This window comes from Ambystoma mexicanum, chromosome 3q, assembly GCF_040938575.1.
Source record: "Ambystoma mexicanum isolate Mex_15411 chromosome 3q, UKY_AmexF1_1, whole genome shotgun sequence".
Classification (NCBI taxonomy): domain Eukaryota; kingdom Metazoa; phylum Chordata; class Amphibia; order Caudata; family Ambystomatidae; genus Ambystoma; species Ambystoma mexicanum.
Genome location: NC_090926.1, coordinates 1,269,772,769 through 1,269,791,092, shown reverse-complemented (window position 1 = coordinate 1,269,791,092; position 18,324 = coordinate 1,269,772,769). Strand labels below are relative to the sequence as shown.

General features: G+C 44.6%; 1 protein-coding gene across 18 annotated transcripts in view; it reads left to right on the top strand.

Annotated features, from left to right (window-relative positions):
- The window catches only part of CACNA1A (calcium voltage-gated channel subunit alpha1 A), a 2,932,691-nt gene that overhangs the window by 1,841,297 nt on the left and 1,073,070 nt on the right, over positions 1–18,324 (top strand). For all 18 annotated transcript variants that reach the window (XM_069604327.1, XM_069604317.1, XM_069604315.1 and 15 more), the window contains one exon: positions 3,860–3,959. In XM_069604327.1, coding sequence (XP_069460428.1) covers positions 3,860–3,959 — 100 coding nt within the window. The remainder of the gene's footprint in view (positions 1–3,859; positions 3,960–18,324) is intronic.

Sequence of the window (18,324 nt, the reverse complement as noted above, 5' to 3'; positions counted from 1 at the left end):
AGCTCAGTATGCCTGCTAGAGAATCCCTAGCATACTTAGAGCATTATGACCATCAGGGATCATCTGGCATGGATATATCAGCATTTCCACCAGAGCATTCCCTAGCATAGATTCAGCATTATGCCCACATGGAACCCTGACATGGATAGACCAGTATGCCCGCCAGGGAATCCGTAGCATGCATATGTAGCAGCCCTGCTTCCCTCCATGTCTCTAATGACTACCTTGTTGCTGAGTGCTGCCAATGATGTGGCTCCTCTTTGCCACTTCCAACCACGCAGACTCCCGTCTGAACCTTTGTTCACGGACCTCCTTAGATCGGGGCGCCTGCAAGTTAGACAGCTGGAGCGGAAGTGGCGACACGGCTATGATTCTAACAATAAACCTCACTACAAAGCTGGTCTTTCAGCCTACGCAGCGTCCATTCTCACTGCAAAAAAACTGTATTTTGCTGAGAAGATCGATACTTCACTTTATTAGCCTAAGACCTTATTTTCTGTTATGAAAGCTCTCTCCTCACCTTCCAAATATACTCTGTCTATAAAACCTACTCAGGAGCTGTGTGACTCCCTATCTACTTTTTTATCACAAAAGTCGAGACTATTTGTGCTAATATTGCGGATAGTTTCGCCTCTCTGACCCACAACCCCTTACCTGATAATCAGCTTATTTATGAAGATATTGCTCCCCGTAGCTTGTCTTGGTCAATTTCTCCTGCAAGTCCTGCTCCCCTTCGGATCCGCTCCCACTACGAGTGATGAAATTATCTGCCACCCTCTTAGGCGAGATTACTACCGCTGTCAATCTCTCTTGTCAGCCGGGAATTGTCCCGGCTGAACTCAAGGCCGCTCTTGTTATTCCTCTTCTTAAGAAACCACCCTTACACCCATCCCTCCCTTCTAATTTTCATCCTATCTCTCTTCTCCCCTGTCTCATGAAACTTCTTGAGTCACTAGTTTTCCCTCTACTGTCTTCCTTTTTGGAGTCTTCCAGGATGCTTGACCCGGCCCAGTCTGTTTTCGCCCTGGCAGGGGAACAGAAAGTGTCCTTGTCTCTGTGCAGGATGATATGGCCAGGCTCGTTGATTAGGGCGATTTTTTTAGATCTTTTAGCGGCGTTCAAGACCGTCGATCACGCCATCTGGGCCAGATCGGTGTTTTTCGGGCCAGGTATTGACCTAGTTTGGCTCCTTCTTGGCTGACAGATATCAAACTCTTTCCTTGCCACCTTTCTTTTCTAAACCTTCACATCTTAGTTGTGGTGTCCCCCAGGGTTCTGCCTTGTCCCATATTCTTTTCCATATTTACATCTTCCTGCTGGTTCGCCTCATTTGTTCCCTCAGCATCAGGTGCTATTCGTCAGTGGACGATACCCAATTGCTGATCCGTCTAGATCTGGATACGACCAGGGTGTCCGCGTGCCTTTATAAGTGCCTGACTGCCATTGGAGAGTGGATGGGCCACAACTGGCTGAAATTGAATGGGGACAAGACTGAAGTGCTGGTGGTGGGTTCCCCTCCTGATCCTTCACTGTGGATTGCCTCCTTCTGGCCCTCCTCTCTTGGCCCCCTTTCCCTGTGCCTTCCCCCAAGTAAAAAATCTTGGAGTGATTATGTCATCCGATCTCTCCCTAATGGCCCAAGTGGCCTTGGTATGCCAGCAGGATCACTTTCAGCTCAAAATATTAAGGTATGTGCTCTATTTGATTCCAGCATCACTTTGTCCTCCTGTAGTGGCAGCTTTGATTCTGAGCAGGCTGGATTATTGTAATTACCTGTACTTGGCGCAATCCAAGGGGCTTATTGGAAGGCTACAACGACTTCAGAACTTGGCGGCGAGGCTAGCAACGGGTACCCCCTATGGATTCCATATGACCACTCTGCCATGCTCTCTAAACTGGCTGCCTGTGCCACAACATATTCAGTTTAAGGCCCTCTGTATCGTTCACTGGGATGTGCATGGTATAGGTGCTGAGTACCTACTTCCAAATTTGAGGATATGTCCCCAATCGGCCACTACGATCAGCCTCTACCGGTATGCTTTGCGTACCCCCCTATCGTCGCTCTCGAATGGGTGGCCGCACCTTTTATGTCTCAGCGGCACAGCTGTGGAACAGCCTTCCATCCACCATTATAATTTTGCCTAATCTTCTGGTTTTTCAGAAGGCTCTGAAGACTCATCTCTTCTGAACTATTAGTCTTTGATCCTGCTCTGCTCTCTCGTCTGTTGTGGTCTTTTCTCTACAGCGCCAAGAAGCCTTCAGGTTAACACGTGCTATATAAATGGCCATAACATAACATAACATAGATCAGTATGCCCATCAGGGAACCACTGGCATGGATAGACCAATATACTCACCAGACAATCCCTAGTAAGCTTAGATGATTATTCTCATCAGGGAACTCCTGGCATGGACCGCTCAGTATGCCTGCTAGAGAATCCCTACCATGCTTAGAGCATTATGACCATCAGCGATCATCTGGCCTGGATATATCAGCATTTCCACCAGAGCATTCCCTAGCATAGATTCAGCATTATGCCCACATGGAACTCTGACATGGATAGACCAGTATGCCCACCAGGGAATGCGTAGCATGCATAGGTCAGTTTGCCCATCAGAGAACCACTGGCATGGATAGACCATTATGCCGGCCAGAGAATCCCTAGCAAGCCTAGAGCATTATGGTCATCAGGGATCTCCTAGCATAGACAGCTCAGTATGCCTGCTAGAGAATCCCTAGCATGCTTAGGATGCCCATCAGGGAATCCCTGGCAATTACAGACCAGTACACCTGTCAGTGTATATATAATTCAGTATTCCGCCCATCGCTCATTCTGAGATGCCTAGCTCCGTGCACTTATCATGTTATACCTGCAAGGGGCAGATACATACTTCTTTTAGGGAATCTCTTCCATCTTCAGATCAGTAACCCCATCAGGAAACCCTTGGATTTAATCATTAGTACATCCGGTAGGAATTGACTTGTTTGAATAGATCAGTATGCCCACCAGAGAATCCCTAGCATGCATGGAGTATTATGCTTATCAGTGAATCCCTGGCATGGAGAGATCAGTATGCCCACCAGGGAATTCCAAGAATTCTAAGAGCATCATATGCCACAGAGAACCCTTGGCATTATTGATCAGTACAGTTGCCGGGAAACCCTAGCATGCATAATGTATTATGCTCATCTAGAAAGCCCTGACATTTGATAGATCAATATGGCCGTCAGAGAACCCCTAACATGCTTAGAGCAGTATGCCCAACAGGGAACCCCTGGAATCACTTCATTAGTACAGTTTTCAGATAATTTCTAGAAGCTTTAAACATTATACCCATCACACAAAACCTTTCATGTATAGATCAATATGCCCTCCAGAGACCCCCTAGCATGATTAGAGACTATGCCAATCAGGGAACCCCTGGCATTCATTGATCAGTACAGGAGTCAGAGAATCCCTAGCATGCATGAAGTGTTATGCCCATCGAGCAAACACTTTCATGGATGGATCAGTGTTCCCTCCAGAGACTCTCTAGCATGCGTAGAGCCGAATGCCCATCAGGCCCTCCTTGGAATCAATTGATCAGTGTTCTTGTTAGAGAATCCCTATCATGTATAGAGCTGTATGCCCATCAGAGAACCACATGCAACACTAGATTAGTACCCCGTTTTGAGCACTCTCTGAGTAAATAGAGGAGAAGGTGTTGATGCACGCTTTCACTGCGGAGTGTAGTTGTGGTGAAGGCTTCAGGGCACACTATCAGCTGGATGGAAGGGACTTCTGGGCAGGCTTGGGATACAGAACGGTGTCGCTCATGTTTCACCTACTCTATCTCATCTTTATTTCCGTGTTCTCAGCGGTGGCAGCAAAGGGAAGGATATCAACACCATCAAATCCCTGCGTGTCCTACGAGTACTTCGACCTCTGAAGACAATCAAGCGCCTGCCAAAGCTGAAGGTGAGTTCTGGGTGTGCGTCTTGCTAGATGTTATTCTTTAGCTATAACCGCAGATATTTGTATGTAGACAAAGATTGAGTATCATAAATGTTCTATGTTTTATTCAATATATCATTGAGTTTTCTTGCTGTTTGTCCATTTATCCCCTCCACCCTCTAAAACAGACGAGCCTCTACTAGAGGTAAACATGTCCCGGACTGTTTCTGTAAACATTTTCATCTTGTTAAAGTGACGCTGGTTTTAAATGAATAATTTATACTGAACTTTTTCATCCATTTGCATACTTTAGTAAATGTCTGTGTGGCAAACATTTGCTTGTTCCTTGATTCTGGGTGAAGTCCTTCTAGATATTAGCTGTGGATTAGTGTTTCTTTCGCTTCTGTCTTTAACACTTCTGCTTATGCAAAATTGCCTCCTATGTGGGATAATGTTAGAAACCTTACTCAACAAATTTGGAGCTGGCAACTCTACCACTACTTTATATAGACCAACGAAAAGATCTGTGGTACCAGGGTTTGCTCTCAGCTTTGCCTCATCTCACCATCTAACATCCTTTCAAAGTTGCTTGCCATGTCCAAGCACCCAACTACTCATTTCCTATGTATGGCTTATTTGCGATGCCTTTCTCCCCCACACCATTCAGGCTGAAACCATAGGTTAGAAATGGTAAACGGACCACTGGCCTAATCCATAAACGAGTATCCCTCTCCCTCTGCTTTGGGATTAATGCACCTCTTTGGGAATCCTAACCTTTTGTCATTGAAACACCAGGCATCACCCGTGCATCTGTGATACATACGCTACTTACTGATAGTCAAAAATGTGCTGCATTAAATATGGGTCTTTCTGCCACAATTTGGTTACCATTATTCCTATGATGTATTTCAGTGATTTTAGGCTGAACATGTTCTGACATCTTTTGGTCAAGCACTACCCACATCTCACCCTTTGAGAAAATACTGTCTGAACTTATGCTAGAAGCAGCCAAAATATAGGAAAGTACCTCAAACTGACTTGTCTCCTAGATCAGGTGTGCTGCCAGAGAGGGTGTCCATCTTGCTGAAGAAGGCTGTGAAATTCTGCTTGGGCCAGACAGCTACCAGGCCATCATGCTCACACAGCTTTGCAGTCAGTGTTCTTTGGTTGCCATTGTTCCTGGAATGAGTGTGATCATGGCATGGCAGCAGTGCCCTCCTATCTCCGTCTTTTATATGTGCTATTTGTTGAACATTCACATTACCCTGAAGAGCGATGTGCTCTGAACTGATATATAGCTACTAAATATAAGAGCTGCTGAAAAAATAAAATAAGTATAAAATAAGCAATTAAAATCCAGAGAGGATTTTGGTCCATCATAGTTTGTATATTGTATGTGCACCTTTCCTCTGGGGACCAGGTATTTTACATGTCTTCTTCCTAGATTCCTCCCTCTGCCTTCAGCCTTCCCCTCCAGTGAACTAGTGGCTCACCGTCACTCTCTTTATTGCCCTCACACATTTGGATTCAGCTCAGGTGTTTTGGTGCATTCGTGCATGCTGATTTCTGCCAGGATGAACAAAGTTCAAAACACCCTGGTGCCTCTGCCTCACTGTTTTTGACGTATGTATACATTTGTCAAAAACTGCAAAAATATTAGAACAGCTTCAATGTAAGGATTGTTTGACGGTCATATATACAATATTCTTACTGAGACTTTTATTTAGAATACTGTCTCGCATTTTACTTTTTTTACCCATCCGAGAGAAGTAATATAACGCGGATGGGTCAATGTAGATCTAATTGTGGTTGATGTGAACGTTTTGGTGCATGTACCCTTTGTAGCGCCTTAATCAGAACTAAAAAAGTGTGCTAAGTCTTGAGTAGATAGAAAGATGTCATTATAACAAGTAATACATAAGAAACACATGAGTTTGAATGATACAGCAACAGAATTATCTTATAAATATAAATAAAGAATTACTGCTCTATAAGATGTTTTTAGAGGAAGATATTCAAGAAGGGCTAACACGTGTCAGGTAATGAAGGTGCTTCTAAAAGAGTGATTGGAATGGATATAATGTCCAAGGCAAAACATATAAATTCATATCATTTAGAAAATATGCAATGAGAGACATTTGCTGTCTTGCTTAATAAAGATGTTTCAATTGAAAATACAGATACAATTCAAATTCAAGGTGCATATAAAGAGTAATGTAGTAACATCCATTTGTAGGTGGTACTGATTTGCAGCCAGTTGTGGTTAACCTGTGTCACTCATTCTTATTTATGATTCTCACCTCAAGTTTACTAAGGCCTGTAAAAAAATAAATGGGGAATGCTATAAACTGTAGAATGCATTGTATGCAGAAAGATACATACCTGCAAGTCCATCTGCATACCTGAGTCCTAGATAAAGTTCTGAGAAGGGACATAGGAAAAGCTACCAGATGTGTGATCGGCACTCTAAGTGAGCATGATGTTAGGCCTTTTCAGGTACAGAGAGGGCACAGTAGAACACGTACTGGCCTATTCATTCCTACAGAGGCCACTGGATGCACTGCAATAATAATAGATCAATTGCACAGAAGCCCCCAGGGAGGAGGTGTGAGTGAAAGTGGGAAGGGTTAGATAAAATTAGCAAATTTGCTATTGAGATTTGAACCATAATGTGGGATGCCAACTTGACTGTGATAACCATATAGAAGATGTCTCAGGCATTATGTGTTTACAACAAATACCAATAGCCCCAACCGTGAACCTTTATCCTCACCCACCCATCAATTTGTATTTATTTGAAGAAAAGAGATGTCAATTTCGAAAGGAAATGAGTTACAGTAACACATTTACAGATGCGAATGCATTCCCACTGAGGGTGCCTATATAATACCACAAAGATTAGAACAAGTGGTGAGCTAGCTGTTGAGGGTGTGAACAAAGTGCAACATAGACCAGTGACAGAAATTAATAACTGAGTAGCTTCTGAAAAGCCTGGCAGGGCTACAGCGAAGTTGCCGGCTCACGCCGATTGTATGATGTGCGATGATCACAGGACGTTGCCAGGCTTTTCAGAATCTACTCAGCTCTTATATCCAAGACCCCCTATTCCTACATCTCCACGCCTTGATAAAGACCCCTGATCGAAACACGTGTTGGCTTTTTCTAGTCATGTAAATGTACAAACAATTGCTTGAAAGACCCGGGCAAACTAAAAGCAAGCAACATGAAAACTCTGTCTATCAGTGCTTGCATTAGCCTACACCCAGGCATTACCCTAATAAATGACAATAGTCAAATCCAGCACCACTAAAGCCAGGGTTCCAACCCCAGCTTTCCAACTCTCACAAACACCGGGACTTCAGGAGCTCTGTCCCGCAGGAATCCTGGAAACGGCTGCAGGAAGAACAACACAACATTGATTCGCCAAGTTGATCAGTGCAGGGATCAAACCTTTCCTATAAGCTCCTACCTTCCCTTTAGATACAATGAGACACGCACTGACAAGCAAGATGATTGATAGCTTTGTAGACTTGGAGAAGGAACTTCAAAAGGGAGCAGTTGTGCATGTTGTTGATAGGAAGAGGTGGGGTAGCATCTGAGTTGCTTTTAGTGCGGGTGGCGAAGTTGAGGACTTTGTTTACAGGAAGCAAGTAGTAGAGGGGAAAGCCAAGGAGAAGGCTTGAGCAGTAGTCAAGATTGCTGAGCAGAGGGCAGAGATTATATTTGTTGTAGAGTGGTTACTAAGAAAAGGATACCATTGAGGTTAATATGTGTAGCAGAAGTAGTGGTAGTGGTGCATTTCTGCAGTCAGAGTTCACTACCAAAGAGGACCCCAGATTACAAACCTTGGGCAAGAAAGCAAGAAAGTCAGAAGGGAAGGAGTTAGGAGAGGGAAGGGATGGCATTGGAAGCCGGGTGTCGTGGACAAATTCCCACTGACTATTCCGGTGGATTGGTGAACAATTTATTAGTAACAAATCAAACAGCAGGACAACAACATACCAACAACAGTAGGCGACTTTGACGCAAGTGCGAACCCACCTCCCTCCATGCACCATTCTCTTATACTCAGAGGAACACATGCATTTCAATGGAAGGGGTGGTCCAGACAGGGCAGGGAATCCTACTGAAATAAAACATTGTTGCAATCAGGGAACAAAGCCCCGCTATACAAGTCAAGTACCAGCTGTATTCTCACATGTTGAGACAGTGTTATCAGGAAGGACAGCATGAAGTAATACATTTAATGGAGCTGAATATACTCAGCAGAGGTTCACAGACGGTCTGCTTCCAGTATGATGACTTCCATCTGCTAAAGCTGCTTTTCCTAAGAAAGGCGGAGCCTAAAACACGCTTACATATCTAAATGGGAAAGACATCAGAATCGAGAGATGTGAAGGTGAGCATAGCCACACACTAGGCGAAAGGCCTTGACTGCAAGGGCATTAAAGCCTGGAGTCTCACCTCACACTGGCAAGAAACACTTGTTTAAACATGGCAGTTTGAAGTACCTACTCAATATAAACATTCAGCTGTGTGCTAGGGGAGTACATAAAATGTTAAATCCCAGTCTTTCCCCCATAATTCTCTCTTATGAGACCTTCACTCCAGTGAGGAAGTTGGGCGGTGGGAGGCACTACTAGAGATTTGCGATATATATTCAATGGAAATTTGTGCTAGTAATGCAAATATGTAGCTAGTTAGTCTAGAGAAGTAAAAAGAAAACTTCAGGTGCAGCTGGGCAGATATCGAGGCCACTCGTGATCCAAGATACAAGGAACAGAAAAACACATTCTGGACGTTGCCGACCAGAAACCCAGTGTTGCACTCCTAACAGGAAAAAATCCCATGTAAAGTTTTACACCTCAGAGGGGTAGACCCTAGAACCATGACCAGTCAGTCATCCCTAGAGGTTGAGGCGATAATATTGTGGTTTAGTAGCGAGCACCCACCAAAGGCTCATGAGTAATTTATAACTCTGTAACCATTACAGTGTAACTATATATTAATATTTCTGTCCGCCTGCTGGAGTATAGAGAGGAAAAAACAACCACACTAACTCTGGACAGGTTGAACATATAAAAACACAAGTATTTATATAACAAAGTTATTTGAGATCACACTGTTAGCAGCACAGTGTGTTGTATAACACGTAGAAAATATCATAAAACAATGATTCAATACAACAGTGGTACAATTTTTGAGCTGAAAAGATGCTCAGAAAGACACAAAAAGCATAATTTGCGGAGTTATATCACAATTACACTATTGTAAATAACTTTTAAAGTTTGAACATCAGTAAGCACTCCTAGTTCTTGTCTGGTGCCAATGCGTTTCGGATTAAACTAATCCATCTTCAGGGCTGGATGTGCTCATCTTTTATACTGTATTCAAGTACGGACTTTCTTGGTGAGTCCTAAGAGTAATCAAATTACACTAAGTAGTGATTGTATTAGGATGGTAGTTCGAAGAAGGAAAAGCTAGTAAAATCACTAACCTAAATTTTCCAAAGCGTAGGACTCGTGAATGTGGACTGGTCAAGCGGCCAGACCGCAGAGGAATGGTGGCGGGATTAGGTCTCCCTTGCAGGCATCTGCAAGAAAGGAGGGAAACACGCAGTTAGAGCAGGTGGGTAATCCATTTGGGACATTCGTTAAAAGCCCCCCACAGTAGTGAGTAAGCCTGGATTAATGTTATAATACGGTGTACACTTTCTCTTGAACAATGCAAAAAAATCAGGACATCGTTTCGCCATTGGATGACAGTATGCTAGTGTATGGTGCATAAAAACATGCGCCGTTTGAAACTACGACGCTGTATGTAAATCGGCTGGCAGTATGAAGTACCATTCCGAGCCCGGTGTGTATAGCGGAATCTCCTAGTTCAAAAATTCTTTACCTGTCATCCGCGAAGCGAAGGATGTGTCGAGTCGGCCGTCACCAAGACGGGTCGAACTTGACTGAACAATGATAACGCTGGTCGTCAGGGACGCCGCGCATGCGCAATCACGCCGCGGGCACCATATTGAAGTGGGCAAAAAGTAGTGCGATCCGCGGTGTTAGAAAAGACACTGCGGAAATGCAGTTAGTGCTGCTATAGAACGCTGCAGTAGGGCAGCAGTAAGGGTCATGAGGAGAGTCAGATGTATTTGTGTCATCACCTCAGTGGTCGCTATTAGCACATAAGGTGGCAATGTGCACAACAGCGGGGGGTACTGAAATATATCAAGAATATATACGATCGTGTTCAATTGAAATAGAATAGGGGTGGTGCCTAGCTGGATGAACCAGAACCTAGTCTCGTTCAAACGAGGCACTAAAATTACAAAAAGAGTGTAGGAGAGATTAATGGGGTCTGTGCAGGAGCACTAGTGAGTTAGAGGGGAAGGAGGGGGGGCACCACCGTTCAAAAGAAAAGAGTGGGGTGCCCCCCCTCCTGCATGGTAGGTGGTGCATAGTTAGGTGAACCAGAACCATGTCCAGTTCAAAAGAGGCACTAAAAATACAAAAAGGGTGTAAAGGAGATTATTGGGAACAGTCAGATTGGGGTCTGTTCAGGGGCGCTGTCTCATACCAGTGCATATGACATGCCCAATTGAGGACAACTCACATACTGTCGGTCTATAGGCCGTTCATATTCTGAAATAATTATGTCTTTTAACCAGTATTGCACATAATCAAATATGAAGTGTAGTCATTCATCAATTGTCTACATATCAGATTGTCAGACTTAATAATCAGACACAGTTTTATGCACTGGATGGTTGGATAACAAATCACTGGACAATAGCAACAATTATACCACATCATAAGAAGCACATAAGGTCAAATTCACAATTCATACCCCGAAGGGTAAGGTAGTCTAACAGGTCAATCCATATAATTTCCCTCTGAAGCAGTTTCTTATGGATATCACCCCCTCTGGGGCCAACCTTCACTTGTTCTAGAATTAAGCATTTAAGTTGAGCAATCGAGTGTCTAAATTCCATGAAGTGCGTTGACACAGGTGATCTGAGACTTTTAGTCCTTATGTTGGACTTATGTTCTGTCCATCTCAGTTTAACCTTTCTCATAGTGATGCCCACGTAGTAAAACCCACATGGGCATTTCGGAGCATACACCACATTAGTGGAATCACAAGTGCACAAGTGTTTCAGTGAGATTGGCTTGCCTGTGTGTGGGTGTGAAATGGTTATTGCCAGGTAAGATGTTACTACAATGCTGGCAATTGAAACAGGGTTGTGTCCCCTTAAATGTCTTAGACAACGGTTGTTCTCTCAAGGGATCAGCTCTAACAAGGCAGCTCCTCAAGGCCTTGCTGTTACGGTAGGGGAAGGTTGGGAGTTGTTGAAAGAGTGGTTGTGTTAGGCGGTCCATCAGAAGCATGGGCCAATTTTTTTTTGGATAATGTCCCTGATTTTCTTGCTCTGGGCAGAGTATGTTGTCACATAAACCAAGCGGTCATCCTTTGGGCGATTTTTTGAGATTAGCAAAGTGTTCCGCTCTACGGAAGATACTTTTTCTTCAATGCCAGTAATTTTGGCAGGATTGTATCCTCTAGTTTTGAATTTCTCACGTAGCGTAGCAGATTGCCTTACAAACTCAGTATCTTCCGAGATGTTTCTTCGATAGCGCAAAAATTGGCTCAGTGGTACACTGTCTATCGTCCGGTGGGGATGAAAACTAGTAGCTAGTAGCAAACTGTTTCTATCCATGGTTTTTGTGAAGATCCTGGTCTCGAGATTCTCATTTTTCACATAGACCTCCACATCGAGGAAATTGATATTTGATTTGCTCGTGAGTGTAGTAAACTTAATCCGTGGATGAATGTTATTCATCATGGTAAAAAAGTTGTTCAGCTCATCTTCAGGGCCAGACCAAATTCCAAAAAATGTCGTCAATATATCTGACAAAGAGTGTCAGGTGGCGTGTCCATCTTGGAGATGTAAGGACATTTTCCGATTCCAGGTAATACATATAGGTATTGGCGTAGGCCAGTCTCATTTCATACATCCTTAGAGGAACAAACATTTGTCAGACGATCTTGCAATGTCTGAGACAGTACTTATTGGCAGTTGACATGTGGTGTAGTTAAATGTTCTTCCTGACAATATACCTCTCAAGAGTATGAAAGGACAGATTAAGATGAGTATTGCCCGAAAGATGAGTTACGCCCTGGTACACCGCTGGCTGCAAAGAAAAGCACAGTTATTAGCTGAAAGAACAGACACAACAATGCTATTCAAGAAGTAGTTAAGTAACTCAATAATAGTGTATTAAGGTGCCTTCTAGGGGTTCTGATCTAACACGTGAGAGGCGTAACCCTGGAGAACACAACAAGAACTGATTATTCTAAGTGCGAGAAACCTAGCGGTCTGAAAACACTAAACATGAGACAGAACACCTTACCAAGGATTCCTTGATTCAGGGCTGGAGCAAGTCTCTGGGTATGTGTCCTGCAGAGTTATGTGTTCGGCTGGCATGATGAACGAAGCACTGGAGTCCGTGAATCCGTTCCAAGCTACCACAGACTAAACGAGGACGCCTGAGTTCGAAAGCAGTAAGGAAGAGTAAGTATGAGCTTGAATTGTGGGGCTGCAATGACATCAAACGTAATGATTTCAGAGTGCCCAGATGCAAGGGTCATAGTGATATCAATGGTGTGTTCCGTTACCATCTCTGACAACAATGTGGTACCATCAACCGCGTTGACCAACTCCGGCCATTTCTTGGGAACCACCGGTATAGCATTACCCCGTACATACTGTGCATCCACATAATTTCCAGTAGCCCCTGAATCCAGAACTGCTTCAGAAGACCACGGTTCTCTTGTGCAGTAAACAAGGATAGCATGAATATAAAATGGAATTACACCACTGGAGTCCTGAGTGTTGTGGCTCGACAGGGGGATTCCCTCTATTGTCGGGCTTTGGCGTTTCCTGACTTCTTGGGCTTTCTTGGACAAAGTCTCAGGAAATGGTCAAAAGAACCACAATAAAAACATAGGTTGTTCTTCTTGCAGTGTTCTCATTCTTCCGAAGACAGCGGACCCTGAAGGGCTCCAATCTGCATGGGTTCTGATGGTGTTGTGGGGGTAACCGTAGGAGGGATTAAGGGTACTGCCCTCTTTTCCCCTTTGCGTTCTGCCTTATGGGTATCTGCATCTATCTGCAAAACAAGGTCCACAAGGACTGGAAACATAGAAGGGACCACTGGTACGGTAGCCAGCACACCGTTCAATGGATCAGACAAACCCTTATAAAACAAGGCCCTTTCTTTTCATCTGGCCAGCCGGTTTTGGCGACTAGCTGATTGAATTTAGCTAGGTACCCCAAAAAAGGTGAGAGAAACCTAGCGGTCTTAAATCTCTAAACATGAGACAGAACACCGTACCAAGGATTCCTTGATTCAAGGCTGGAGAAAGTCTCTGGATATGTTTCCTGCAGAGTTCCATGTTCTGCTGGCACGATGAAAGAAGCACTGAAGTCCCAAGATATCCAGATGCAACCCTATTCCTGCCGGCACGAGGACACCTGCAATGGAGCCTGTGAATCAGTTCCAAGCTTCCACCGACGAAACGAGGACGCCTGAGTTTGAAAGCTGTAAGGAACAGTCTCTAGTCCAAGCGCCACAGGTGCGAGTGTTCACAAGTACCTGGAAATGATGCTGTTGTCAAATCCACAAGGCGAAAAGGAGTCCGATGAGCAAATCCGAGGTCTGCAATATCCAAGAGCAAGTAGACAAAAAACAAGAACAAGACGAGTCTGTTAACTTTCCGAGTCCAATACAGTAGGTGAAATGCAGGGACCAAAACCAAAGGAGCAGACAATAGACAGTCCTGGAAGCAAAGCAAGGTCGAAGGAACGTGAAGGTAATGAAGTTCAAACAACGCAAAACGCTACTGCAAACATTCGGAAGCAATGCTCTGCGAAGTGGGCAGTGCTTATATGGAGTATCAGCTGACTGTCTGTACGCCACTTCACAGTACACAAGAAAAGGGGAATTTGTGAGCGGTCTGCCAGTGTTTCCATGACAACCCCCAATGCTCTCTGAAAGAAAGGAGACGTGTTGGGGGTTTACTCCTAATGTGTCTTTTGGCGCCTTGCTTTCCGATCATGGGCCTGCAAGAAGAGCGTGAAGAAGCAGAGGGAGTGAGATAGTAATCAGCTTGCTTCATATTAGGGCATGAGGGCGTAATCGAGGTGATTTCCTGACAACATCACATCCAGGCATATCATAACATATTATTTCTTCAGTAGCATGACAGGAAAGCACTCTGGCAATCTGAGAGACTTCAGAGCAGGTGGTGCATTCTCGCTAATAGAGACACTTGCAAGCCATCATCAGACAGGACAGACTTAGAATTATGGCTAGCGCTATACCTAAAATCTGACCAATAGATGCACCCAGAAGTCCCAATAGACCCTCAATCCAAGGACCAAATGACCAGGAAGCCTCGGGACTGGTGTGAATGAGTTTTATAGTGTGATGAATGTGGGTGACAATGTCAGTGATATTAGTTGCGTAACTGGGTATGAAAGTGCAGCACTTGCTTTTCATGACTGCGCAGATGCCTCCTTGTGAGGCTAGAACGATATCTAAAGTCATATGTTTCTGAAGCACCATGGCTCAGATGGCTACTTGTTTTCAGGATAATAGAGTCAAGGAGGACACTGTGGCATTTCCAGTGTCCTCTACCAACCGTGACTGTTGGGTCAGATGGTCTCTGTTTTATCTTGATCCCAAGGACTGTTCTGAGATATCCTACCCCAGTAACAGTAACAAAGTTTTATCAGGCAGTGCTTCTTCTGGGATGGGGCTGAGCCGGAAAGATGGGAGTATGACGCACTGCGGGCAGTACATACCCTATGAAGCAACTCCCTCCCCAGTTAATGGGCAGCCATGGATAAGCTTTTTCCCCACAAATGAAATAGGTCCCAGAATATGTGGCGTACCCGGATTGGGAAAATGAAAAATTAGGGCCATAGGCAAATGGGACATTTTTGATCACTACACTGGAATTGGTGGACAAGTAATAATCACATTTGCTAGTACCCATGAACTGAGGACCTGGGTTGTTGGAGCATATAAGGCCAGTTGCCGGGGAGGAGAGGTGCAGTGCTGCTGGCTTGGTGTGTCTGGGGTGTGGAAATTTGGATGACAGTTTAACCCTGGTTGGAAAGAGGATCCCTAAAGGGTCCTGGGCTTTGGGATTGGGTGACCAACTTAATTTCTAAACAGACAGCCTCCAACTTGAAGGGTATGGGTGCATACGCATCAGTCAGTAAGATTAAAGATGCAGGCATACTGCCAGGAGAGGCGCAGGTGTTTTCACTGTGAAACAAGGGATGTGTAGAGGGACCATCATTTCATGGCAGGTTGTACGAAAATCAGTAGTCGCAGTGAAATGATGATACATCAGTATTTTGACAATAATGATGATAACAGGAATATAGCCGGACATGGTGTACACTCGGACCAAGCCCTGAGTGCCCAGATTCAAGAATCTGGTTGTGGCACCAGCACAAAGGTTTGTGGCTTGATGGCAAAGTTCTGTTCAGTTCATCAGGGCAGGTGATGTGTAGGGCACTCGTGATAAGCTTGCCAGGCCAAAGCTTTCACTTCAAAGTTTTACTGACTCCATGAAGCAAGGTAAATGTCACTGTTCAAAAGTTCAGAAAAAAATCAGGTGCAAATAATTCTTTAGCCAATAGTTCATAATCAGAAGTTCCAGCCACATGTTCCAACTAGAGATATCCAAAGTACCAGAGCCACGTGCATATGAGGGTCATTAAAACAAGGAGAATGGCCCGCAGGTGGTAGCACCAGGGGCCTTTTCACCCTCTCTCAAGGAGAAACACATCGTCATTCTAATGGACAACACAGTGGCCATGCACTACCACAACAAACAGGGGGTTGTTCGGTCTCTGTCCCTATGCTAGGTGGTGCTGCAACTATGGTTATGGTTCCTGGTGAACCGGATCTCCGCTTCAGCTGTACATCTAGCAGGAACAGAGAACGGGCTGGCGTATGCTCTGTGCAGGCAGAGCACGGTCTCACAAGAGTGGGTAGTGTGTCAGGAAGTTCTCAAGGCGATCTTCGCTCAGTGGGATACTGCGAATGTAGATCTATTTGCCACAAAGTCAAAAACGAAGTGCAGATAGTTTTGCTCGAGGGAATTCCCAGCAAAGAGTGCACTGGGGACGCATTCCTGGTGGAGTGGGTCTTCAACCTCCACTATGTATTTCTTCCGATAACTGTCATCCTGTGGGTTCTCAGGAGGTTGCAGAGATTTCGAGCTACCATGATCTTGATCGCCCTCGATTGGACAAAGAGAACAATGAAGGCCAAGAGAATCGTGCTCTGAAACACGTGTGTATGAGCGCGATAGAAATGAAATACCAATATCAATAACATGGCACTCGGAACTCCTATACTTGACCATCTGCCCACCTCTCTGGTCGACGGCTGGCCCTCCTATCCCAGTCAGAAGGTCAGGTGCTCCACCCCAGCCCAGAGTCCCTCAACCCACACAAGTGACTCTTGAGAGGATGAGGTATAGAAGAGGTACTTGAGGTTATTCTGGCTGCACGTAGACCTTCTACAAAATCGTTGTATGCATGTAGATGGAGAAGATTTGAGGTGTGGTATAGGACACAAAAGACAGACCCTATCACTTGTCCCACCATTGCAGGGATGGAGTTCCTTCTGTCACTGGCCTCTGCAGGCCATCAGATAGACACACATTCTAGGGCTATTTGGCGGCTTTGTGTGTGTTCAAGAGGTCTCTGGATCAAGGATCCTTCTTCACGATCCCGGTAATGACCCAATTCCTGAAAGGCCTTTTATAAAGGGTTCCACCTACTCCAATATTGGTTCTAGACTGGGACCTAAACTTGGTTTTGACTTTTTTGATGATGTCTCCATTTGAGCTCATGCATTCATTTCCTATTTGGCTACTTATCCTGAAAACGATTTTCCTGGTGGCAATCACATCAGCAAGACACGCAAGTAAGCTGCAGTCCCTATTTTGTGAGCTACCTTTCCTGCGCTTCTTCAAGGAGAAATCTTTGCCCAAGGGGCGTTGTAAATTTCCGTGTTTTATCCCCCTCTGCATCCTTCTAAGGAGGAGGAGAGGCGACACAGGCTGGGCCCTAAGAGGGCACTCAGCTATTATATGGCTAGGACAGTGGAATTTAGGTGCGACAACCAATTCTTTGTGGCTCTCTCTATGTTCAGAAAGGGTCAGGATGTGCCCATGCAGACTATCTCTCAGGATATAACTCTGTGCATCGCAGAATGTTATCAGAAAGCATGTAAAGACCTGCCATCAGGCATCAGGGCACATTCCACCATGGGTGTGGCAGCATTATCTGCATTGCAGAGGGGTGTGCCAGTGGAAGAAATATGTGGAGCAGCAACGTGGTCATCGCTCCACACATTCACTAAGCATTACTGCTTAGATGTGGCACGTGATTAGGTCCCTTGGGTCGGGAGAGCGGTGTTGCAGAGCTTCCTTGTCTGAGGGCTTTCATCCCACCTCCACACTCTGTACTGCTCGGGTAGTCTATCTGATGAGGAATCTGCCGGAGAATGCAATCCATTCAGAGCAACATTTCTAGTAATGTTCTTTCTAAGAATTCTTCTCCCACAGATTCCTCATCTCCCTCCCATCCAGCACTGCTATGAAAGTGGTCTGTTGTCGGTTTCCGGTTGTCTTCTTCTAATGGAACATGGTTATGATGATTAGGTGTTAGTATGGTTCTGATCCCCAGACAAACAAACACATCTTTTGGCTGTTTTCAATCCAAATCCTATGGATATTCTTCCTTTGCGGCTGTTGAACTGAGGGGCGGCGGGAGGTGGGGCACTTAGGTACAGGGGCGTAGTGACATAGTATATATATACATCAGACATTCAGAGCCGACGAATGGCACAATCGAGTCAAGGGGAGTCGATGGTTGATATTGAATAATACTGCGCCCCCTATTGAAAATGTTTTCTGAGCAGCTGACAATGGAGGAATATTTAACTGATGAGGAATCTGAAGGGGAAGAATCCATAGAAGGAACATTACTGGTAAGTAATTTCTCCTTCTCTTGAGTCAGTAAGGCGCATGGATGCAATGCTTTTACTTTTTATTATTAGCTGCGGTGGCCAACCTCTTTTACTTTTTCGTATTCATATAAACAGTTCTGTAGGATAATCAAAACAGTTTTCAGATTTCCAAATTCTTTAACCAGGGATAAACATTTCCCCTAACCCATTTGAACAATACTATACAAAACATAAGAATACACAGATGCAGTTACCTGTGTACACTGAAGGCGGCCATTCCCCAACACGATATCCCAAAATCAGAATAATGGTCACACCCTAGTAGGGAATGA